Here is a 26,072-nt window from a genome sequence, read left to right as displayed (position 1 = left end):
AATAAAGCATGTCACTGTTTATCCAATTATAGGCCTAGTTTACATTTATGAATGGACACGGCCTCGATCTGCCTCAATGATTGAGCCACGAGGTAAAAAGAGATGAGATTGGCCAAGCCATTATTGGCATATATATATATATATATATATATATATATATATTTATCTTCATAGGAATAGACTACACGACAACAACCTATACTCTAAGGCAGTGACGTAGAGTCTGTGGGGGCCACGGCCCCCATGAGGAATTGGACCAGGGATCTCGGCCCCCATGAGGAATTGGACCTGAATATATATATATATATATATTCGCCTCGGTTCATCCCGCGGGCCCCCATCCCATGACGATTATAAAAACAATTCGTCCCTGCTCTAAGGTGACAATACAGCAGTATGGGTTAGCGCCCCAGCCTGTGTCCTCCGTGAGGAGGAAGCCCAACAAACCCTCGGTGAGGCCTTTAGGCGGGCCATTCAAGCAGCAAGCGGAGCCCGCAGCACCACCTTCTCGCTCGGGTGGAGTCTGCATGGAACCTTATTGCCCACCACTCCTGAATGGGAGAGGAGGGGCCCGGACAGCAGTCAACCCACAGAGCCTATAGTCCCTCCATGCGCCAGAAGCGTACCTCCCAGCCCTGGCAGAGTTGTTCTGGAGTAGTTCCAACGGATTGTGTGGCCCTGGTTTTGATAGTGTGATACTGTGATTTGAGTCTGGCTTATTGCCAGGCTCCTGGTTTTGCCCTAGTGGGACTGATTGAGGGTAGCTACTGGGACGTAAGTCGGGACTTGATCACCCCGGCTGGGTCACCTGAGTGAGGGGTATGATGTTCGAGAGACCTGAACAATTCTTTTTTTTTTTAATAAATAATAATAAATATATATATATATACACACACACCGGTATACCGGTATATATATATATATATATATTTTATCACATTTTATGAAAATAGCTAAGCTTAGCAGATGTAAAGTGATGCATTTCCGCCAGTTGTCATAAGACTGAAAGCAGACTTCTATCGGCAATGAGTTTTCATTCAGGCTCACGTACTTACTGCCCTTTAAGCCGGCTGGCATGTAAATGGTGCATTTATATAATCTCCACTTCAGTCTGTCCTGGGCCTGCAGCGTCTTTAGAGATCCCCAGGTGTGATGCAGGGTCTTCAACTCTCCCTCCACTCTTTTGCGTTTGCCCTCTGGTGTCCAGTCAAGTGCAGTTTTGGTGAGGTTTTCTTCAGCCTCACGTGATCAATGATGAAAGTGCATCTCGCAGGTGTGTGACTGATTGACGAGGCACTGGTTACTTAGCCAAATAGCCAGTGTGTATGGTATGGTGTATATCCTATAGGCCTAGTAGTATACATCATCAACATCCACGGTCTTTGTTAATTACTTTGCCTTTCAACCATGGCTGCCTGTCTCACGAACAATGTAACCGACTAAATTCCAACGGTAAAATGTATCCAACTTTAAATGTTTCAACGTCAGAGGACTTAAACCTTTCAAGAACGCACACACTGAAACTCGATTTCAGTCACCACCGGCACATCAAAGTATGCATCATATCAGTATTGGGCGTGATGATCACTTTGGGAAATATTGCAGTTCTTATGGTCATTGCGTCTGCTGTGTCTGGATGGAAACGAAACACGCGATACTTACTCCTGTCTCTCACCGGTGCAGACTCCGCGTTTGGACTGGTCGTAATGCCCATGAACCTGTGGGTGAGTTTGTTCAAGGATTACAGTCAAGGTCCAGATATACTGTGCCATGTCGTGGCCTTTTGCAACGCCACGGTCTATTCGACTTGCATATACACACTGGCGTCAACAAGCTTCGAAAGGTACATCGCAGTGTTTTATCCCCTGAAATACTCGACGCTGATGACACGAAGGAGGACACTGCTCTTGATCGCATTTGCCTGGTGCTTTCCTCCCTTGCTACTGCTGCCAATCTCGTTTCCAGATGGCATGATCATCGAGGTGCACTTTTCCGGAGCGTCGTTGGTTTGCAATCCAATTTATTCCACAAATGTCCCATACTCCCTGACTTTGGTGTGTTTTATATTCTTCCCGTGCTCGGTCATCATGACATATGCCAACATTGGACTGTGGTGTGCTGCCAAGAAGCAGAGACTGAAGTTGCGCAAATACAGCAGTAGCAACAGGCCTGACATTGCAGTCAGGGTGGTCGTTCCTGTGATGACGGTTTATTACACCTGTTGGACACCCTGCATAGCAGCTATGATCTACAATGGTAAGCAGGACTCAAACTATAAACTCTAAATCCATTTGGGCGTATAGCCTACTTTGACATTGTCTGTATGTTTAATAGCAAAAATACCTACCACCCTAAAAAAAAGTTTTGTATGCACTCTAAATATAAAAAAAATCTTGTTTATTCTGTGATGATAGAAAAACAATGTATAAGTATAAAGTCTCAGCTAATCCTTTTAAATTGAAAGACATTTACAAAGAGCTTTGCAGTTCAGTGGGCCAACCAGTGAAAGGTAAAGCTTTTTACCTTTTTTATTTTGTTATGGCATTTTACATTGAAGATGACTAGTTTGACTACCATGTGCCATCACTACAAAAAAGCTGTTTCTGCGCACACACACACACACACACACACACACACACACACACACACACACACACACACACACACACACTATCATTTCTGGCAACTGACACGGCCAAAGGTTTTATTGATTGAAATATTTCAATCAACAGTTTTGCAGAATTCCAGTACATTTCAAGCACAAAACTCAATACAAAGACTTAACTGAGTGGACGACCCAATTAAGCATTACACTTGTTTACAACAGGGTCCACCATGTTCAATTCATCAAAAACATTTAGAGACGTACAAATAGACACTTCTATATAGTTAAAGAATTCATCATATTGGTCATACATGTTGTGATATACAACATGCTGTCTACTGATACTTGGTACTTGTACGTGATGTACTTATATGTATGGTGCACTGCCTGAACTGTAACATACTTTAGGGCTGTGTTAGAGCACGCTGAAGGCCGTGCTGCAGGCAGTGATTTGTTATGAAACTCGGTTCTGAGTATTGGACCCTCGTCTGGTTCTGGTGTGTGACGACCCTGTCCATTAATTATGACGTCTGCCTGCCAGCCATTACAGGTAGCAGAGTACCAGAGTGGGTGGAGTTCGTGGTGGTTTGGCTGCCGGCCTCCAATGGTTTTCTCAACTGCATCTTCTACTTCTGGACTAACCACAGCTTTCGCACGAAGTTGCGCTTCACCGTGCAGAAGTGGTGTCTGTTCCTTTGCCCCGGACTGGCCAGTAGCATCGGGTGCTCTGCCGACCCACAGGCACAGTTTGTAACCAGCGTCTTTCCCGGTCCGCGCTCTACCAGCGTCTCGTCTACTTGTACCCTTTTGACCCTGGCTGACCACAGCAGCGTCTGAGGAACGCCACAAGCACGCTATAGAGCAACTGATGATAGGACGGGTATGGAAAGTGCTATCAGGCTATGATCACAAAACAATAACCTCCACGATTCATTCTTCCTTATTATTTTGAATTGTTTTTGTTCACTTTTCTTTTAAAATAACACTTCTCAACCAGTACAATGGTGTTCTACTGAGTAGAATACATAGAGAATGTGTAAGTTATTTTTTTCTGATATTATGCATTCTAAGCCTCTTTAAACACATTTTAGTTGAGTTTAGTTTATTTTGTCTTTTTCTTTTAGTTATTCCATCTAAATTACGGTAGCTTATGCAGCACAACGTCTCCCTTTCCTTGTATAGAACTACTTATAATGGTGTCAAATTTAGCAGATTGATCTTTTGTTGGATACATAAACATATTCCACATCAAACAATTAGTCAAATCGTGTGAACTCGTATGATTTGACTTGTAATACAATTTAAAATTGTGAGTTACATTAACATTACTGGTGTTACAAGCACTTAAAAGACTGCGGTCATATATACCAACTGCTTGATTTAAACTGTTCAATTCGACAACCTTGGCATATTAACAGCTGGGTGGGGTTAACCTTTGAGTCAAAGCATTTCAATGTATGCAAGGAAAAAATGTCATTAAGCCACTACAGAGCAGAAAGGTCACCTCATTTGTGTCTGTCTGAGAAAGATAATTTTTGCCTACTGTGTATGTTTGTAACATCATGGTTACCTTTTTAGCCAGAGGTCCTTTATTTTGAGATGTTTGGGGACTGTCATCTCCCTCAATCTGTGTTGTATATGTCAGGGCATCTGTCTGGCACTGCCCCAAAAAGTGAGCAGACTTGTGTTTACTGGCATGTGATGGCGTAAACACAAGTTTTCCATAGCTCTGCCCTTATTTGAACAGAAAAGGTTTTATTGAACTTGTTTTAACCTTCAAGCTTCCGTTTGGTTTAAGACCATACTGCAAGTTGGACTGTAATTGTAAAATAGTGCCAAAAACATGAAGACGCAACATTTTTACTCGAATGTGAACTATTGAGTGGCTTTTCTAAATGATTGACTTGTACATAAATTATACTTTATTCTATTGACTTTATTGTATTTAAAAATAATGTTTGATAATGTATTTGTTTCTGAAACACATGTTAAATAAAGAATTGTGCCTAAAATCTCAAATGTACTGTGTAGATAAAAACTACATTGTACAGTATAAGACTTTTGTATAAATGTATTTGTTATTGAAAACATGGAAAGGCATATAGCTTAGTGTTAATACTCGGACACATTACTTGTTATATGTCCACTAACGTGCATGTCTGCAAGTGAGAAACCTTGCTATACTGTACAGAGAAATATCATGTTCTCTGCCCTTTTTAATGTGATAAACCTCAGGCACAGGCTGGGCTGCCTCGTGTGTCAAAATGTCTGTTAAGAGCAACACGGCATGCTAATAAGCCCCAGGACTTAATGAAGCTGTTCCCTGACAGCACATCACTGCATGAGCTGCTGCCTGTATGTTTAGGTTTTTTTCTCTGTTTGTTAAAATAGCAGATGTGCAACCTCAATGTGTTGTGTTGAGCTTGTAGACGAGCTTGTAGACCATAAGGGAGAATTCCGGACTAGACGTTTTCTTACCGTAATCTGATATACAGTATCCTACAACGAGCTCGTGGTACAGGACAGTCAGAAAATGTCATAACTCCACCCAGAGTCCACTGCAGTGCACAGTGTGGTTTTGCAGTATATAATCGCTTATTTTGACCAAAATAAAGATGTAAAATGGTAAATCGTGCAGTTATATAGCGCCTGCTTTACATAGATTGTGCATTACATTCACACACGCATTCATACACCGATGGCGGCGGAAACCATGCAAGGTACCAATCGGCACATCGGGAGCAATTAGGGTTCAGTGTCTTGCTCAAGGACACTTGGACACTAACTCTGGGAGAGCCCACAGGGTTCGAACTGGCAACCTTGCGGTTACCATCCATCCAGCCACTCTACTCCTGAGTCACCGCCGCCCCATTCATTGCAGTGTTTGTACAGTTTCACCAGTGATTTCTTCCAAAGTCCCTATTCTGGGACGCTATTAGTCACCTTGCAACGCATTGTGATCTTGTAGATTTGTTTTCAGCACAGGTGTAGATGTGTAAAACAAAAGAGAGAAAGATACCCCAGGGGTATATATAATATACCCCTGGGGGACCCTGGTCAACAAAGTGTAGAGGATACATAAGTGATTAATCATGAATTCATAGCTCCAAGTTGTTGACAGGAGTTCCCCAGGGCTCTATAGTAGTTTTGTGGTTAAGAACATTAGAAGACTTGAATTGATGGACCCCCCCCCCCCCCCCCCCTTTCTTTATTATTATTATTTTTTCTCTCATGTATGTTTACATTTCTTCACTTTATTAATATTGTTAGTATTATTTATGATTATTATTTTTTTTCAAATGTGTTACTTTCAATGTTGCTGCTGTCTCCTTGGGAGACAATTCTGTACTGAGAACTGAATGATGCTATATGATGCTTATGTATAAAATGTATTGTCTACCCCGGCAATGACAATAAAAACTAAGGAACATTAGAAGACAGCTAGATTTCTTAAAATAAAAGTGTTAACTCATTTATATTGAATTAACTGTTCACCACACCTCTCCTTTTGCTTTATTTAATGCAGATGGCAGAGAGCCGGGGATTGACGGGCAACACCCTAACACACGTCTCTCCAGTCAGAATTGGTAAGCCCCATTTGGTGCAATTCTCTTGGCTTGAGCTATTTCTGCACAACTCAACACGTCATTGTGATGCGTTGTGAGCTTATACCGTAGATCATCTTTTTTAACATGCCTAATGTATTCATGGATTACATCAATTTGTTCGTTTTATTGTGTCAGTGCAGTGGGCATGTGGCTAGATATGGAAGGTGATCTTATCATGATCTTTGTGATCCACGTGTCATCCCATTAATGTTGTTAATCCAGATGGTGGAGGTCTTACAGAGACGTCTGTCTCTGTAAGACCTTGAGGGCACTAGACTGACGTTAGCAGCCACATCTTCCTGAGGAGGATTGCACTTATAATATAAGTGACAACTGAGTCATGGGGACTGAAGGCTGTCATACAGTAGAGTAGGGCTTTGTGCTTATACACAGTATGAAGGCTTTCATGGTAGCGGTTTTCTTCAATTTATTGCCATAAAGATTGCTTAACTTAACACTTCAACGGATACAGAGAAAAAGTACTAATGGTTTACATCAGGTCAAACATTGAGCTAATTTGTTCTATTCTCTTGCATCTCCCAGCATGTACATCAGATAGATACAAATTAACCTAGGAGAGATGTGATATCCAATTACTTTTTAAATTTAGTTAGTTATATGTATAATCCATTTCTGTCCAATGCTTCCTCATAGTCTATATGCTACCAGTGAAGTGACAGAATATGTAGAGATAAGAAGACAGTTCAACCAGTCCTGGAATAGTAAGAGCTTGAACCACATTTAAATTGCACCTAGTTATTTTGCATCAGCATATAGCCTATATTGTTTAGTTTATCAGCATGTTTGATGTTGCATATTTCGTTCTCACAATGTATGAAGCCATGATAAGCCATGTGCATAATACTATTCCGTTTTTTCAGCTAAATGAATACCCTGCTGTAATACAATTTCCTTGAATATAGTGCCATCTTGTGTTCATGTTAGTAAACTGATCAGTTGACAGGAATTAACTTGCATTCTAGCATATTTTAAGTCCAAAACCGATTTACTCCTTATTCCAGGAGTGTTTGCATACTTGTGATATTGAATAATGCAAATATTAAAAGTAATATTAAATCAGAATTACTTTCTGCAATCATGATTTATGTAGAATCAGTTATACATTTGAATTATATTGAAATTGTCAACAAAAACATAAATACAGCTTGAAATTTAGACTGAACTTTTATTTTTTACAAGATATTTCCCTGCCATCCTTGGATTTCCAATTAACAGACTTTTCCACTGTCTTGTTTTTTAACAATATGTTCAAATTGTATGTGACAGAACTGATTATGAAGGATTGTCTGAACTTTTAATATCTAATTTTGAGCCTGACTGGTTATAAAACTACACTCTACAGAGGGTAACGTAATGAATTTAAAATTATGTTGGTAATTATCCTGCAATAGTTTTCAATAAATTCAAAATCTCAAGACCAAACATGCATGTCGAATCGAATGCCAAAGGAACGCAGATTGACGAAGACCTTTTGGTCGAAACGCGTAGGTCCTGTTATTTATTTGCCTTGCTCATCATAAAATAACTTTTTTCACCAAAGACGGAGTGCCTTGGATTATTTTATTTTCACAATTTACACTTTGACAAGCAGTACAACTTGGAGGAAGGATACCTTTTGTCCACAAATCCTAGTGCGTCATCAATGGCTCTGTACAAACAGAAAGATGACTCATGCTGCCTCAGTGTAATGACTGCAGATGAGAATTCGCAATTTTGCTAAATCCGATGTATGTACATTGCATTTATGTAATGTCCATTAATATGCATTGTCCTGTCTAAATAAACAAATCAAGTAAAGTAACAAGGTATCAGACTTGTGAAATGTCGTAGTATCAATTATTTTAATTGCAATGCATAGTATGAGAACTTTGTTTAAAGTGTAGTCAAGAAAATAACTGCTTGCTTATATTACTTTTACTATCATCTGTTCTGGCAAACATGCACAATTAATCACTTGATTCCCAAATATAGAACTGTAGAAAAATGGAGGGGGCGAGAACATACCTTTCCTACACAACATTGTCATTGTCAAAAGAACATACATAGACTGCTTACAGGGTGATGCATACGTATACGGTGATGATACCAAAACAGCATAAAACTAATAATCTTACCCACTCTTTTACACCTGTAAACTTGTGATGTGCATTGTAGGAACTGATAATTCTTATTGGATGTTAAGTTATTTTGTAGAGTGAAGACGAAAAAAACCATTTGCACTCAACTAAAACTTTCAAAACATACATTACATTTTATAACTCAGTAGCTTGTAACGACGGTGCATTTTTTCAATACCGCTGCTGAATCTACTACCAATATACTTGTATTTCCTTCGATATTTAACTTTTGCTCACATTGAACATGCGTTTGGTCCGGCGGAGCATTGGTCCGAACGACAACGTACCTCAAACCCTCACCTCCCCCAGGGCAGCACACCTAAACCTAACCCTAACCCTCTCCCGACCCCCAACGCACCTCAGACCAATGCTCCTTCGAACCAATGCTCCTTCGGACCATAGTATGCCTCATGGTACACTACCATCAAAAATAAAAACTTGGAAAGTTGCATGAAAACGTTGAATAAACCTAGACATAACAAGCACAGTTGAATAAACAAGTTGAAGACACCATTGAACAACCATGACAAAAGGCATAGTGAGAAAGCAATACAAATAATCTGTGTAGGCAGATCGATATAGAAAAGTCTCTGCTCAACTGTCCGTTAGCTGAGCTCTGCGTAGTAGAAGAAGGGGTTAAGAGTGTTTCCTCTATCGTCTCTCTTCCCCTCCTTGGTGCAAAGGATGCAGACACTCCTTAGTCGTGTGCGTTCAGTGAGGAGGTTTTGGTCAAACATATCAAGGCCTCCAGATGGAAATAATGAGATGAGAATAGAATCCCTGGACTCAAGGAGACTTGCTGTGGTCTAACGCATAGTAGCGATACATGAGACCTACAGCAACTGCAGCAATAGCAGGTATCAACCATGTAGTCCAGGCGCTACTGGAAGAGAAAAAGAAAGCTTCTTTGAGCCAGGAACACCAAACGAACATGACTGATATTAAGGCCATGGCATTCATAAAGATGTGCATTTGGGATTGTTATTATGGTGCCTTACCTGGACTCTCCTGAAATTGTGATATCCTGGGGGCGAAAAGATTAAACGAAAATAGTTTAAGTATGATTTTGAACTGGTGAGGCGATCTGACAAAACAAACTGCTTTGATTAATGTCATTTCACATAATGGACGGGACACAATTTCAAATCACTGTCAAGAAATGTTTCAAAGCTTTATACAATTATAATAAATTCACTGTCTTGCATGCTAAATGTGATGGCTAAGTAGAGCATGAACATAAAATGAAGCTTACCTTTGGCTTGTCCTTCTTTCTGTCATCCTATGGGGACAAATAATAATTACTTTGTTATCTCAGAGAGCAAATCACATGCAAACAAACAAAAAACAAGTTCTCGTTTTGTGCAAAAAGCAGTATGATTTAGTAGTATGGTTTAGCTGTCTCGAAAAATGTATAAAATCACGGAGGAAGGCCTAATGAGATCCTGTAGGAAAAAAGTTATTTTCTCATATTTTGTCCAAACCTCAAGCATCCCAATAACACAAACCTGAATAGAAAACCATCCACCAGGAAAAATGTTTCTTGTCTTGTCTACATTATCAGCTACCGGTACTTTAGCCCTTAACCCATCCTGAGAAAAACTTGGCGTAAGCTCAACTATAGCTTTCCCTTTGCTGCAGGGCCATAACCTTGACCGGACATCCATTTCTCTTTAACAATAAATTAAAACTATGTCTAACATCACAGCATGCTTCTCATTTTAAAGTGTTGACACTTGGCACAGACCACCAAAATATAATGCGATTCAAGTCCAAGATTGCTTTATGGTGGGCGGAGTGCATGTGGAAGAACTGAACAGAAGAGCCCATCCCAGGCCCAAAACTAATGCACATGCCGCTCAGTCCCACACATGCAAACAATGACAGAACATACATCACATTCAGTACGCTGCTAAGAGAGGTAAAAGTGCCACTTACAAGAATGCTCACATATTAATACTAATAGGCTACCAAGTACTGAGTCAGTAGACACATAAGCAACATCAATCACCACATTCGCCACTCAACTAACTAGTAATGCTAACAATTTAACTCCTCACACAGCTGCATGATATATGTATACAGTTCCAGTGTTTGTGCGCTCATAGTTTGGTACATCCATCATTTAATTTGGGTCGATAATATGCAGTTAAAATTAGTTGCTGTGCAGCCAAATATATTAGAGGCTATATGAGCTTCTATGTGGACAAGACCAACTTCAAGCATGTCAATGATGCTTTCAGTGTGTCAGGGCCTTCAGTCTTGCTCTTAGACATTTCAACAAAGACTGGGCAGGCCAGGGGTGCAAACTGATTACCACGCGAGCATGGTTCCGTCCTCGGGTTGAGTACAGAGTGCCGTAGAGGCTATACCTAACCTCAGTTAAACTAACGCAGTGGCTGGGGGCGTTTCCAAGAAGATTCCCTCCTCGCGATTACCACTCTGACGACCTCTCGACCTCTCAGCTATGGCCGCCCCATGAACCATACTGTAGATGAGATATGTTACCGGTTCTGTTTTTCTTGCTTACTGTGGGCTGTGAGTGTGATGACACCTGGATGAGCTAACTGGATCAAATCTTTAGCAGTTTGTTTTTCAGGGCTACAGATGGAGTGATATTTATTTTTATATCTATATTTATAAGTACCATATGAAGCTCCCCAAGGTAATACTGCTCCAGCATCTCTCTAGCATCTGTGGAGTGACCGACATCTTCAAAACTTTCTGTGGCGTCTGCGCCGGCCTGCTCCAACAAAACCTCTTCACCTCCAGGATGCTGAAAGACAAGTGCAGAAAAGGATAATATTTACTAACTTAAAATGACTCGCTATCAAAAGGATGGCACGCACATCCAAGTGACAAACAGTACTTGATATTAATAAGGAATACTTCCCGATGAAGATCCTTGTGATTGAAACATCTCTCTCTCTTTAAATTAAGTTGTACAATGGGATGTAACAATAAAGAATATTGATTTGATTCCAAATCCTTGGTTCAGTTATATTCTCTTATAAGATAATTTAAGCTTAAGCATGATTGACTTAGCTTTAATGGTCCAATTTGCTTTTAACAAGATTACTAGAATTTATCCATACACTGAAGCCATGACTGGTAGATAATAAAATAAAAGTACATTTTGGCACTACCAATTAAAAACAGAACTAGCCTAAACAGTGATTAAGTAATTAAGTATGATGGCAGGTATAACAACGTAATGACAACAGTGTGCGGCACAGGTATAACCCATTATAACCTCATATAACCCTTATAGCAGCTAAAGATAGCAGCAGCTAAAGATAGCTTTGGGACGGGAGTCGCTTATTGACTTAAATCTGATCTGCAAGGCAAGCCACAATGAGCTATAGTAGAATGAAGAGATCAGTTAAGTCAAGTTACATTGAAAGTCGCACTATACCGTACCTCTTCAAGGAAAGTCGTGATGTCATACACTTTATCGTGGATTATGAGCCATGTGTCCTTGCTCGTATTGTGTGTTCTTATTTCTTCCAGAGTGTAATACTTTACACCATTTTCTGTTGTCTCGCCGTTTTCTTTAATAACGTCATCATTAGTACAGGCAGTGGCACAGACGTCCTCTGTGTTGATGCTGCTGCTGTCGTGTATTTCCTCCTCACCCATCGTTGTAGACAGTTGCACTACCAAACTGGCTAACGTTAGCTTGTTGGTCGCTATAGTGTATATACTTGGCTAACTAAACCCCGATATCCAAACAGACGTTTTTAACTTGTGCAATTGCAATTGGTAAAACTAGCTCATTATTAGCGCGTAGTAACAACACACAACAGGAAGGAACAAGTAAGTTAGCCCAAATTCTAGTGGCGCAGCAATTCTGTCTCTACCTGGTTGCGAAAGCCAAAAGACATCCCTGACATTTCCCTGTCCTATGAAAACACATCGCGTGGCCAATGAGACGGGGCGTTGTGGAATGCTGACCAATCGCAATCGCCCACTTGATGATCACGAGACTCAGATGACCCGCAGGCAGTCAGCGTTGCGCCTAATTTGCGCAGCCACGGATTTGCTAAAAACAGTTACCGGTATACCAATACCATTGATGCCGGTACACGTGCACCTGACCCCACCCAATGAAACATTTCCATGACTTGACTATAATAATCAATAGAATAACCGTTGACTTCAATGTTTGGTTGTTTTTCATATTTAACTTTTATATCTGATAGTGGTTCTTCTGCAGGAAGTATTCCCATCACCCTGGAAAACCCCTGTGGCATATATGTTATATAATATATATAGGCTAATTACGTTACATAACTATGCTATAACCTTTATAGAGTTACACAGTATATCTCTGATGTAATTCTAGCCTGCTGCCAGTGCTAGTGTGTCTATAGGTTATGACCCATGACCAATTTATAACAATTTACAACTTGAGGTGGTGTATTTCAACTCCAGTGCTGTCCATTGTACAGTTGTACGCAGTACACATGTCTGTGGCTAGTGGCTACGTTTGATTTCTTTCTCCTTATCTTTTCAGATAAGGAGCAGCAGCAGTGTGTATGTAGACGTAGTGATAGGGTCAGTGACGCATGAATCTAACATGATGGCAACTTAAAGCACTTCCCCTGCAAATAGGAAAAGGGGTGTCATCATTGCTGTAACCTCTGCTAAATAGTTTTTAACCATAGTTTTACCCTTAATAGCTGTCTTTCCTTTGCCTACATTAATGCCTTTATTTTTACTTTACTTTTACATTTTATTACATCCAGTAAATATAAATTGTTGTTAGCAAGGTCAAGATCATGTCAGTACTGTATGTCACACACACACACACACACACACACACACACACACACACACACACACACACACACACACACACACACACACACACACACACACACACACACACACACACCCCAATATTTGGCTACGTGCTTGTTATTTTATTTATATAATAATATATTTATATCTGTCAGCAAGTACAGTAAACATAATTCCACCATGTTCACGTCACGTGCTTCCTGGATGCTTCTCGTGCCTTTAACAATAATACATAATAAAGCTTTATTTGTATAGCACATGCTTTTACAGGCCACCTGTCACAAGCTGGATGTATTCCAAAGGAGATGCCGTAGGAGGATACTGAGGATATTTTGGCCCACGACAATCTCCAACGAAGACCTCTACAGGAGAACAGGCCTGACCCCACTGTCAGGTGTCATCAAGTTCAGAAGGTGGACGACTGGATGTGGATTGGACATGTCTGCAGAATGGACCCAAGTGCCATCCCAAGGGTAGCTATGAGATGGACACCACCTGGGAAAAGAAAAAGTGGCAGGACCAAAGAGACCAGGAGAAGATCAGTGGAGAGAGAAATGAAGGAGTTGGGGTGGACCTGGGGACAACTGGGGGCAACATTGGGCAGAAGACAGACAGCATTGGCATTCGTTGGTGAAGACCTTATGTGCTGCCTAGCACGAAGAGGATCAAGTAAGTAAGTAACATGCTTTTAAGAACAAGTCACAAAGTGCTTAACAGAAAAAATATATAAAAACATGGATCAAGCATGTAGGATCATAGAGGCACACAATACCATTTTTTTTAAATGGTATGGACCATGTAGTCTGAAATAAATATTGATTGAATTAAGTGGACAATTGTTGTTTGTTTCATTGTTGAATGTTGATAGACCCCCTGGCCTGTTGTAGGATGGAAGACAGATTTATTTCCATTAGGGATACTATGTTTGTACATGATGTAGGCTATGTGTTCCATACCCATGTCTGCTTAGTGCTTACGGTTACTGCAGTGCTGATAGATCTATCAAATCTACTTGGATATATACTTTGTCTCCTGGGGACGAAGGTTTGGAAATTGATTAATTTCTAACATCTTGATTCATGCCCCACTCAGACTCTCTAGTTTTCTTGTTACTCAAAGAAGGTTCAATAAAGGTTTTGCTCTTGCGTATGACGTCACGTGACGTATGGCATTGTGGGACGGCAATGGCAGCCTTCTTGTCTGTAAACAAATACGCGTTTTGTACGACAACTAAACCGTTTGTAGTTTCTAATCCGTAGTGAATGACTACCAAAATCACCGAAACAATCAATTTACTGTAAATAACTAGTAGACACTTGGATTAAAAGTATATGTGACCAAGCCAGGACAGCAGACCGCCGCCACGGCCCACGCCTGAGCCGCCTTGTAGGTTGCGCACTGCCGCTAGCTATAGCTTTGCTAACATTAACCAATGTGTATTATCTATTTATGTTTAATGTTGTATCCGATCCAAATATTCGTCAATATGAATCGAACCTTTGTTGTCAGTCACCCGTATCTCATAACTATTTCTGTAACTAGTGTAGTGTTGGGCAATGGCTTCGCTAATAGGCTTAGCAGCTAAAGCTAGCTTAACTACATTTCCCAGTAGGTTGTGTGTAGTTGCTATTGCTACTACTACATTACATGAACGTATGTAGCGTCACTTAGTTTAAGATAAACAAAAAAAAGCTGGATATTAACCTGCCAAAAGATAGATGTGTCACTACATCATTTACAGTACATCAACATAAAACGGCACAACGGAGAGCAGTTTGTTCAGTTCATCAACGATAGCCGCAGCAACTCGAATGCTACCCTTTACAGCCCATTCATTGAAACCGAAAAGTCCCGGTTGTATTAAACTCACCGTGTGGAAAACTGGGGTTATGCTCTTTTTATCTGTCACTCCTGTTTCATAAAAATCCACAATAGACAGTCATGACCTACATTCTGTCAATACATTCCGTGCATTTTGATTATTTTTCAAAGTGTTCGAGTTAGGAAGTGCTTGTTGGAAAGGACTGAATGGTACCGCCCGTTTCGAAATTGTACAGTACATACTGTAATGCAGGAGTCAGCAGGACGTTGTTGCTTCTTTGAAAACGAGTGCTTCCAAACTCGAACACTTATAATTAATAATAAAATAATAATAAATAATCACCTGCACGGTTAAGACAGAAAATTATGACCGATATCCGATCTCCGATTATTTTGCAGGGTCATATCTGCTGCCGATACCGATTCCGATATTATATGGATTATGCTGCCTTCAAACAATAGAAATACACAAAACAAAAGTGACAGAGCCATTGACGGTCACACTATTATTGTGTCATCAATATCTGTGAAAATATGTATTATTTTGAGACCGATCCGATACCGATATGGCAGATTCCGATATATGCTACCGATTATATCGTGCATTACTAATTTGTAGCTTTTTACATCTGCAGTTCTCAGACTTTTGCAAAACCCCCGGTAAGGTAGCCTATAGGCCAACGGTCAATTTAGTTTCCAAATCCTAATTGGACCTGATATGTTTTATTCACTCGTCTTGTCATCATAACATTTCCATAGCTACATTATGTATGTAGCTATTCGTGTGGAGTCTGTAATAATAGTATTGTTATGAGTTTCCACACAGACAGATTTCAGTGTGAGTCGCTGGGCTGACAGAGCCAGAATGTAAAGTTATGTGAAGCTTGAATAAATGTGTAAGCAGCTGCAATTGCTTTAATCCTAGTGTATGAGAGGCAAGAATGAAAATAGCAGATCTACAAGCTCACAGCTGCTAGACCACAATCTGAGTCTCGCAACGCATACTTTAATGTAGCTAGCTACTTATACTTGAGAGCTTTTAGTGCATCTCAGTTCTGACTTCGACAAGCATAAGCAGTTTGTACAGTTTGGCAAAATGAGTTCCTAAAGCATTAACTTGAGTTAACATGTCATGGATTAACTGTCCCCCTTATGTCTCGTCTTTACCAGATCATGGAGGATGATGACGTGTCAATGCACAGGCTGGAAGGCAGTGATGCGACTGCTCAGGTCGGGGGGTTGACTGTAAAGAAGAAGAGCAGCGCTGCTGAGGAACCACATGTTTTTCGGGCACCCACTCCTCGCACGTCTTTACTGGGCTTGGATCTCCTGGCAGCCCAGAAGAGAAAGGAACGCGAGAGCAAGGAACAGTTAGAGGCGGACATCAACGACAGAGCCAGTAAGAAATCAAAGGTCTCGTCCTTCAAGGACTGGGAGGAACCGAAGAGTGATTCTGACTCTGATGATGAAGAAGATGTTGGTGGTGGTGGTGGTGGTGGTGATGAGGAGAACAAAAGTACTAAGAAGGAGAGGTATGTTGTTTACAGTCATATTTATTTCATGTACATTAGAGTATATTGTCAATTATGTAACACACTCTTATGGTATGGTATAAACTTCTTCACATCTTATTTTCCCTTGACAGGAAGTACCGTGTGACTGGTTCTGAAACACCGTCCAACCCCGGAGGAGTCAGTGAAGAGTTTCGTCGCCGACACCAACAGAGAGAGAAAGACAAACGTGAACATGGAGTTTATGCCTCCTCCAAAGAGGACAAGAACATGGAACGGGAGAAAGAGAGAGAGAGGAGCAGAGATAAGGGCAAAGAGAGGAGGAGTGAAAGAGGTGATTTCATGTCATAACATTTCTATGGTGGTGGTCTGCAAGGGGCTATCTGCCTAAAAGATGATCTCTCTGTGTATCTGACTGTATTGAGTTAATCTCGCAAGCTGCCAGATCAATCGGTGCCAAACTAGGGGTGTCCAACCGATAACCGTTTTTTTCCGTCATGGCCTAACAGTAACCGGTTAATATAATGTCTCCATTTGGCCACCTACGACAAACCTTGCCTGCAGGTGGCCCGATAGATGAGTGGGCAGGGTGTGTCCCGGTTAGATTTCAAACCGTCCGGGCCGCATGTCACATGCCTACTCTCTGTGTGTAATAATTTAATAAAACAACAATAATGTATGGTCACAGTACTGTAGATATGACTCTTCTAATGTTTAGATGTTTAACACGGCTCACCAGATTTTAGGAGGTTCCCATTATTCTTTGGAAGATAAGGTTTCCTTTGTTTGTTTTCTAGACTATAGGATCATCTTATTCAAGATTTGTTTAAACACGTTAAATGTTTGGCGTGTTTGGTGCAGCAACTTTTACAGAACTGTCCGTCTTCTATGTCTGGCAGATGAGCGAGAGCGCAGCCACAGCCACGGAAGCAGCAGCAGCCGGTCGGACCGCAGCGAACGCTCACCACGAGATGCATCACCACGAGATGGATCACCAAGAGATGGATCACCAAGAGATGGATCACCAAGAGATGGATCCACGTCTGAACGCCTCAGCCGAGGGAGTAAGAGAGATGAACCATCTTCACCACAACAGCGCCCAAGAGGTAAGACAAAATTCACTTAAATAATATGCATAATGAAAGGAGTCAACAAAATATGTCATGTCTGGCCTGGAGAGACCACTGAAAAAAGAGTTCCCTTATTACAGAGGGAACGCCGTCACGTTCCAACTGGGAAGAGGATGACAGTGGTTATTCCAGTTCACGGCACAGTGGGTCACAGTGGGAGTCTCCGTCACCTGCACCTTCAAACAAAGAGGCTGATCGCTCAGAGCGCAGAAGTCCTGGTTCTGGTTCTGTCCGGGACAGCGAGAGGAGGGACCGGTAAGTGACTGAGTTTTAGAGTCGTCTCGGTTACAATTCATTTGAAGGGGGGAAGTGAACAAAATGAACTACATAATTTCCTGAAAAGATACATTTGGTCAGTACTTTTACAAATTCTTGATTCTTGACAAATTATTGATTCAACTGCTTTATACACTTTTCTGAGATATATATATATATATATATATATATATATATATAGTGAAATTAATTTTATTTTAGTCTTATCATTAATCTAATTTAACTATTTTGTCAAGCTTGTTAGATGGGGGGCGAGGGGCTCCTCTCGGTAAACTGTAGTTTGGGCCGTGCCCATGGATCTTTTCAGAATAGAGGGAGATTTTCACAAAAATCATATTCATATTTCGAGACTGCAAGACAAAACGAGTTTAGATCCCGGACATACAATAATCTTCTGAGATGATGTGCATCGTTATCTGTCAGATATTTAACAGGCTTTTGAAAATATTCCAGACATGTTCTAACAGTACACCGTCACCATGCATCTAGACTTTAACTATTGATTATACTATTTGATTGTTGTTGGTTTCTTCATGGCCTACTGTACATAATGAATGTTTCTGTGGTTTATTCATGGCCTACTGTACATAATGAATGTTTCTGTGGTCTGTACTTAGGTCAGTTGTTGTTGTTTTCTTCATGGCCTACTGTACATAATGAATGTTTCTGTGGTCTGTACTCAGGTCAGTTGTTGTTGGTTTCTTCATGGCCTACTGTACATAATGCATGTTTCTGTGGTCTGTACTCAGGTCAGTCAGAGGCCGTTACCCCGATGACACCCCTCTGCCCACCCCCTCCTATAAGTATAACGAGTGGGCCAATGACCGGAAGCATTTAGGATCTACGCCTCGTCTATCACAAGGGAAAGGTACAATTTCAGAAGGAATAAAATATCCACACTGCTCGCAATTTAATTTGCTTATTTACAATGTTCTGGTCATAATATGGACTTTTATTAGGCATCCCCGGCATCCTGTATAATAATGACTTCCTTATTTCTTCATCCTGTATCTCTGAACCCAGCTTTGGTGGATGTGTACTGTACACCAGTTCATTGTTTTTCAAAGATACAATTTCAAACCATATTTATGTACCCAAAGTACGCAACAGGATGTTTAATCAGAATCTTTCTCATTCTCTTTCATGGCTCAGGCAGGAAGGAGGGTGGCGAGGAGGGAATTATGTTTGATAATGAGGAAGAGAAGGAGCAATGGGAGGAAGATCAGAAGGTAATTGTCCTGCTTGAGTGCTTGACATAATTTGTGTGTGTGTGTGTGTGTGTGTGTGGGGGGGGGGGGGGGGGGGGGGGGGGGATAGTTACAGTAGAACACAACCCTAGGTCCTAATATGTTGTTAATTTATAAATCCTCTGATTTGACTCTGTCCATGCTTATGCCTCAGGCCCACAACAGTTCCGACCCTGTACGTTCGATATCCAATCTGACCCTCTGTGAATTGTTCCTACACTAGCACTCCGGTTGTATCCACGAATGTCATTCAACTTTTTTAAATACAGGCATATGCGGTTGTGAGCACCCACCCTGCCGTCATTTACACTCCTGGCTCCAACACTCATGCCCCTTCGTGCATGACTGCGTTCCTGCGTGTCTCTGTCAATCTCTGAATCACTTTCTCGGATGAAACTCGTCAGTCATATGTTTTCCTGACAGTCAAACATTTGAATAACTCAGCTAGGTCCTTAATATAGTCATGTGTGAATTCAAACACATTATGATGTGATGTCATTTTTGCCTCTGTTTATCTAGCTGAATGATCCTTTTTTTTGTCTTTTTGTAATCTTTCTTTCTGTGACCATGGTTCACAGCAAGCTGACAGAGACTGGTACATGATGGATGAAGGCTCCGATGAGTTCCACAACGCTCTGGCTTCCACCTCTGAAGAATATGTGAAGAAGAGAGAGCAGATCCTTCAGAAGCAGACACAGAAACGTATATCTGCGCACAGGCGACAAATCAATGAGGTACAGCACGTCATCCCTGGCTGCTTGTTTTGATCATTTATTTGTCCTGTTACAGATTCATTGATTAATTTGTACGTTTGTGGTACAGTATACACACACGTACATTTATTCTAAGTGTTTGAGGGAGAAGTGTTTGTCTGAGAAGAGTTGATTGGTCTTTTTTTAGTAAAGCCAGCTACGCGTGTCTGTTTGTTTTAGGATAATGAGCGTTGGGAGACAAATCGTATGCTTACCAGCGGGGTGGTGCAGAGGCTGGAGGTGGATGATGACTTTGAGGAAGACAACGCTGCCAAGGTTCACCTCTTGGTCCACAACCTAGTGCCTCCTTTCCTGGATGGAAGAATAGTTTTCACCAAGCAGGTAAGTTGTAACTGTAAGCTAACGTGTTGTTACTTGCACTGTTAGTGCAAATTAGACTTGCAGCCGTAAGCACCGGTTATATTGGTTCATTTCAAATTCATTGTCAATCCAACAGTGATGTGTGTGTGTGTGTGTGTGTGTGTGTGTGTGTGTGTGTGTGTGTGTGTGTGTGTGTGTGTGTGTGTTTCAGCCGGAACCTGTCATTCCGGTGAAAGATCCCACATCTGACATGGCCATCATCTCTCGGAAGGGCAGCCAGCTGGTTCGCAAACATCGTGAGCAGAAAGAACGCAAGAAGGTAGGACAGTGTAGTCTGACCTGAGATCAGATTCATACGAGGTTTCCACTGGACACACACTGGTCTGATTAACCCATTCTGACCTGAGATCATTCTAAAAATGTCAGTCGTTCTTCGATTTTTCAAAAATAGCAGACCTACAAGCTCGTAGCGCGCCACTCGGTGTCGCGCTATGAGCTTGTAGATCTGCTATTTTTCAATAGCTAAAGCACAACATGATGCCAACACCAAAATGGTTTCCCGTTCAGAATGGGTTAAAGTAGAGTTTGCCGAAGATACAATTAAACTTGGTGTGAAAGGACACAGTCAAAATGTAAGATCTGGCAGGTTTTCAGGAACTATGAAGAGTGGCTCTGAAAAGATGATTTAATTGGCTTAAAGTGATTTAAAGTGCCAACAAACACTCCATTGCAATCATCACAGCAGATTTACATTACATTCATTTTAAATAGTAGACCTGTCTATTGCACTTAATGTTTTTTTCTAACGCATAACATGATGGTGTTTTATTGTGAGATCATGTTTGAAAATGTTCTTACATCAGAGCATCTCCATTTGCAACATAATAATCTAAACAAAAATGAAGACAAGAATGAAACATGCATACATTTAACATAACCATAATTTCATAAAACACACAGGCCCTTAAAGGCCCTCGAGTGTTCATTTGACAGACATAATCAGTAAAAAAACAACAGAAGGAACTGCCGGTACTCGTACCAAAAGTCCTAAGGTGGCGGAGAATATAAATTCTTTGTTTTCTTCATTTGGTGAAGTATTTGTGTGGAAATAACTGCTTATTATGGCTACGTTTTCAGGCACAGCACAAACACTGGGAACTGGCAGGTACAAAGTTGGGCGACATTATGGGCGTCAAGAAGAAAGAGGACGATCCAGGCTCCAAAGTGGGCGAGGATGGCAAAGTAGACTACAGGTAAAGACACATTCTACCACAGGTCGTTTCGAGGAAGCAATTTGATTGGTTGAAACAGCCTTCTAGCCGGTGGTTAAACCACTACACACCACCACCTAATCAAAACAAATAATTCAGCTGCTCTGTTCTCCTAGAGCGCTAGCAAACTCGGTGGCTAGGCTAGCTAGTTTATTGGGACATTTGTGGTCGTAGTGACTAAATCTGTCATTAAAAAAATATATTCTTTCAGCGATTTTCTTTGTTTTAAGGGTAACTGTGGTAGAATTGCAATATTACACGAGAGGGTGTGGGTTAACGTGATTATTGCCACGACAGGGATGCGGTCAGGAACGAGACGGAGTCGAGTTCCGCAAGCATCACTGAAGTTTGCTTAATTTAGTATGATGAGTGTCATGATTGTTGCCGACAACATCCTATTCTATGTTTTGTTGTGTTTTAACTAGCTATGTTACCTTTTGTTTTCTTTTATTAAATCTTGACATTTTTGGAAAGAAATGTGGATACAATGACCATGTCCAAAATAAAGACGCCAGGTTTAATTTGGTTCATTGGTTAAAAACTGTAGTGCTGGTTTTCCCATATTTTACCATGTATCTTTTTGTTTGTCAAACAGAACAGAGCAGAAATTTGCAGACCACATGAAAGGCCAGAGTGAGGCCACCAGCCACTTTGCTAAAACGAAAACCCTCTTGCAGCAAAGACAATACTTGCCTATATTTGCTGTCAGACAACAACTTCTGAACATCATAAGGTACTTATGAAATACTTGCTTAAGGCGTCTTACTGGTAGTATATATATATATATATATATATATACATGTGTACAAACATATATATCGTGTTACATCTTACATGTGGTCCTTTTTTCCTTTTCTCCATGCAGGGACAATAGCATAGTAATTGTGGTGGGGGAGACGGGCAGTGGGAAGACCACCCAGCTGACCCAGTACCTCCACGAGGACGGTTACACCAGCTACGGCATGGTGGGCTGTACGCAGCCCCGCAGGGTGGCGGCCATGAGCGTGGCAAAGAGAGTCAGTGAAGAGCTGGGCAGTAACCTGGGAGAGGAGGTAAGACAGTAAGGCAATGATATTGCTTTTAGAATAGATTTTAAAATTATTTTACTTGTGTACTGCCTGCCCAGGTATGTCCCAAATCGCCTCCTTAGGTCTGCCACTGCTGGCCTGCTTGAAAAGCCAAAACAAATGGCTTTGAAAATAATACGGCGACGCAGCATTTTCCTTCCACGGGCCGACGGTTTGGAATAAACTTCCAATCCACCTTAGACTGGCACCCTCCCTAGATGTTTTTAAAACTCAGCTTAAGACACACTTTTTTATTTTAGCATTTGGCTGAATCCTTTGATTTTAATCTCACTGTTTTTTATCTATTTCTTTGTCTTTATATGCATTTTGTTATTGATTATGCCTTGATTGATTGTTATGTTGTTTGATATTTTTTTATACTTTGTTGTCTTGTAAAGCACTTTGCGCTGCACTCGTGTCATGAAAGGTGCTCTATAAATAAAGTTTATTATTATTATATTATATTATTATTATATCAGAGGCAGCAGCCATTATGGTGAAAGCTTATCCATTTATCTACTCGTATTATGCGCTTTGCATCTTCTTATTGCTGTTATGGCAGTGGTTCCCAAAGTGGGGTCCGGGGACCCCCAGGGGTCCTTGAGGGAGTACCTAGCTAAATAATAGTTTGGAACCAAGTGGACCCTTATGGGTCTGTAACTCTGAGAGTGTACAAATGGAACCAAATGGATGTGTTAGGGTTCCATTTGGTTCCATTTGTACACTCAGAGTTAAATTGACATTGATTTTACAATATAAATTGGGGTCCCAGAGATAGAAATGCCATTAAATGGAGGTCTCTAGAGTCAAGACTAATATGCATGTCAAACTGGGGGTCCTTGAAATTCTCTTATGGGGGTCCCTGGAATATCTTTTCAAATGGGGGGTCTGCGGGGGCTAATTAGTGTCAATTTTGGGGTCCTTGACATGAAAAAGTTTGGGAACCCTCCACTGCGTTATGGAATCATGTGCTGCTCAACACTGCCATCTAGTGGTTAAACAAAGGTTTTGTTTGTCATGTTTATTTCGAATATGCCAATATACAGAAACAATTCCTTGCATTTCACCAGGAAAAACTAAAAAATTGTAACAAAAAATAAATAAATAGCAAGAAAAATAAATAAAAGGAAAATAAATAAATAAATCTAAGCATATCCGAAAAGGAGTGAGAAGAAGTAAAAACTTATAAACTCCCACCCCTCTATAACTGAAATTACTCGCTGGATTCTGTGCCAGTTAAGCTGCTCTTCAAGAGCAATACTAGTATACATATAAACATATAAACATATATACACCCATATATATATACTTATATACATACATCCATATTATACATATCCAAAGATTGTCTATTTTAATATATAGACAATTAAAGACCAATATAACATAACATTCTACATAAAAAATAATATAATATATAATATACATAAATATAATATATTTTGAGTACTCGTGAAATCAATTTTCTTCCTTCCTGTATCTTGAAAATATCATGTTTTTGTACATTGCTTTAACCCATTCTGACCGGGCACCCATTTTGGTGTTAGCATCATGTCGTGCTTTAGCTACTGAAAAATAGCAGATCTACAAGCTCATATCGCGCCACCGAGTGGCGCGATACGAGCTTGTAGGTCTGCTATTTTTGAAAAATCGAAGAACGACTGACATTTTTTAGAATCTGATCTCAGGTCAGAATGGGTTAATCAGACCAGTGTGTGTCCAGTGGAAACCTCGTATGAATCTGATCTCAGGTCAGAATGGGTTAAATTGATTGATTCTTGGACAAGGTTGGTCCAGTTAGTTGATTGGTTCTGACATTGTGTGCTGCAGGTGGGCTATGCCATCCGCTTCGAGGACTGCACGTCGGAGAAGACCGTCATCAAGTACATGACGGACGGCATCCTGCTCCGAGAGTCTCTGAGGGAGTCGGACCTGGACCACTACAGCGCCGTCATCATGGACGAGGCCCACGAGCGCTCCTTGAACACGGACGTGCTGTTCGGCCTACTACGTGAGGTCAGAGGTCACGATAGCACAACACCACCCAATTAATTCACCGTATATTCACACCAGGGGGGGGGGGGCAGTCAGAGAGATATTTTGTGAAGCCACTAAGGAAATGAAAGTTCATATAATGGCCTGTTGTGGCGCTGTCATTGGGCTCAAAAAAACCCATAGCCCCATAGAAGTCCATGTATTTGGGCCCAACTTCACCTAGACTGTATTACCTTAATAAACATGGTCATGAATACTTTCTTCTTCCAGTCACTAGTTTAAAGTCTCATTTCTAATGTCATAATATTCTTTTTGGAAAATTATGTTCCCATTAATTTAAAAAATGACCATAAAGTCGCGTATGTTCTGAGGGGCGTGGCTACAGTTACAGTCTATGATAGGGATTCCCCTCCCACTCGAGTCAAAATAAAAACCAACGGAGAAGAAGGGGGGAAAGTCCCGCCTCGTTGTCTGGGCCAGCCAATGGGCCAGCTGGGCCCAAACGGATCTAGAAAGATGGCGACTTCCATTGCAAGGACTGACAGGCTTCATTTTACGTTCATGTTAGACCCGGAGAACGCTTTGTCCAGAATTTTTTACAGACTATGATTCACACGCCAGACATTTAGCTCTAGCTTAATACTCTGGTGGGGGGTGGGGTTCCCCATCACTGAGCATTAAACCCATTCTGGTGTTTTAACTAAGCATTATGTTATACTTTAGCTATTGGAAAAATAGCAGATCTGCTATTTTTTGAAAAATCATTAAAATGTGGCACAAATCTTTGAATATATATTCTTTCAGAAGATTTTTTTTTAATTTATTTCGACGTCAGGCCTAAATGGGTTAAGTCACACCGTGGGGGTATTAATTACACACCTGTATTAATTGAGAGCAAAATGTCAGCCGTGTGAATAATGATGCAACTTATGTCTTTGTGGTAGTGGCGTCTTGTTATCACTGTAGTTCATCATACTGCTGACTTGTGACGTTGTTTTGTTTTAATTTGTACACTTTTCTGTTAACCCTTGACCTTCAGGTTGTGTCCAGACGTTCTGACCTGAAGCTCATAGTCACCTCCGCTACGATGGACTCGGATAAATTTGCGGCATTCTTTGGCAATGTCCCCATATTCCACATTCCAGGAAGAACGTTCCCAGTGGACATCTTGTTCAGCAAGGTATCTTTTTTAGTTCAATTATTGTTTTGAATAGGCATAGCATGGTTAATCCCAGGATCCCGGGATCTGGGATTCCCGTGTACACAGCTCACGTCATTTCCCGCCCGGGAAATGGCTTCGGGACCCGTCGTCCCGGAGTTTTCTTTTCTTGTTAGAAATTACACTAAGGTGCGTTTTTTTCCCCTCATCTGTGAGTGGTCAAATATCCAATCTGAACCCTCATCATCACAAACATGTTTGATGATATTTATATGGATCAACGGGAACGGGAGCCAGCGGGACCCCACGTAAACGTTGGCGGCGCGGGCGGTATTTAAAACCCTAGTATCTCCTGAGCTCCTCCTGTGTGA

The 26,072-nt window shown here is 41.0% G+C and overlaps 3 protein-coding genes across 4 annotated transcripts in view; 2 read left to right on the top strand and 1 right to left on the bottom strand.

The window, feature by feature from the left end:
- Window positions 1-1,457: 1,457 nt before the first annotated feature.
- On the top strand, window positions 1,458-6,471 carry LOC308314876 (G-protein coupled receptor 52; the record flags this gene model as incomplete). Its single annotated transcript, XM_080762645.1, has 5 exons — window positions 1,458-2,256; window positions 3,147-3,436; window positions 4,841-4,960; window positions 6,132-6,206; window positions 6,436-6,471. The coding sequence occupies 5 exons, from the start codon at window positions 1,458-1,460 to the stop codon at window positions 6,469-6,471; spliced, it is 1,320 nt and encodes a 439-aa protein (XP_080618771.1).
- Window positions 6,472-8,061: 1,590 nt separating this feature from the next.
- On the bottom strand, window positions 8,062-12,231 carry cyb5b (cytochrome b5 type B). 2 transcript variants are annotated; one of them, XM_080763248.1, is made up of 5 exons: window positions 11,769-12,231; window positions 10,996-11,124; window positions 9,604-9,630; window positions 9,350-9,375; window positions 8,062-9,234 (listed from the first exon to the last, which is right to left on the bottom strand). In XM_080763248.1, the coding sequence occupies exons 1-5, from the start codon at window positions 11,985-11,987 to the stop codon at window positions 9,138-9,140; spliced, it is 498 nt and encodes a 165-aa protein (XP_080619374.1). In that variant the 5' UTR covers window positions 11,988-12,231; the 3' UTR covers window positions 8,062-9,137. The 2 variants fall into 2 exon arrangements, with proteins under 2 accessions (XP_080619374.1, XP_080619375.1); XM_080763249.1 differs by having other exon boundaries at window positions 8,062-9,231.
- A 2,096-nt stretch (window positions 12,232-14,327) lies between these two features.
- Window positions 14,328-26,072, top strand: part of dhx38 (DEAH (Asp-Glu-Ala-His) box polypeptide 38) — a 29,512-nt gene continuing 17,767 nt past the window's right edge. The window contains exons 1-15 of the mRNA XM_080760233.1: window positions 14,328-14,537; window positions 16,143-16,504; window positions 16,618-16,817; window positions 17,383-17,589; window positions 17,694-17,868; window positions 18,639-18,757; window positions 19,042-19,118; window positions 19,715-19,870; window positions 20,069-20,230; window positions 20,421-20,528; window positions 21,347-21,462; window positions 22,076-22,213; window positions 22,346-22,532; window positions 24,378-24,563; window positions 25,582-25,722. Coding sequence (XP_080616359.1) covers window positions 16,146-16,504; window positions 16,618-16,817; window positions 17,383-17,589; window positions 17,694-17,868; window positions 18,639-18,757; window positions 19,042-19,118; window positions 19,715-19,870; window positions 20,069-20,230; window positions 20,421-20,528; window positions 21,347-21,462; window positions 22,076-22,213; window positions 22,346-22,532; window positions 24,378-24,563; window positions 25,582-25,722 — 2,331 coding nt within the window. The 5' untranslated portion in view covers window positions 14,328-14,537; window positions 16,143-16,145. The remainder of the gene's footprint in view (window positions 14,538-16,142; window positions 16,505-16,617; window positions 16,818-17,382; window positions 17,590-17,693; window positions 17,869-18,638; window positions 18,758-19,041; window positions 19,119-19,714; window positions 19,871-20,068; window positions 20,231-20,420; window positions 20,529-21,346; window positions 21,463-22,075; window positions 22,214-22,345; window positions 22,533-24,377; window positions 24,564-25,581; window positions 25,723-26,072) is intronic.

Source organism: Protomyctophum bolini (genome assembly GCF_963924005.1).
Source record: "Protomyctophum bolini genome assembly, chromosome: 1".
Lineage (NCBI taxonomy): Eukaryota > Metazoa > Chordata > Actinopteri > Myctophiformes > Myctophidae > Protomyctophum > Protomyctophum bolini.
Note: the sequence above shows the minus strand (reverse complement) of the source record. Positions and strands in the feature narration are given on the sequence as shown.

Coding starts and splice junctions, on each gene's coding strand:
- cyb5b (XM_080763248.1), bottom strand. CDS start 11,987: ATGGGTGAGGAGGAAATACACGACAGCAGCAGCATCAACACAGAGGAC. Junction 9,631..10,995: donor ACCTTGGGGAGCTTCATATG/GTACTTATAAAT, acceptor TTGTCCCCATAG/GATGACAGAAAGAAGGACAA. Junction 9,376..9,603: donor GAAAGAAGGACAAGCCAAAG/GTAAGCTTCATT, acceptor TTTCGCCCCCAG/GATATCACAATTTCAGGAGA.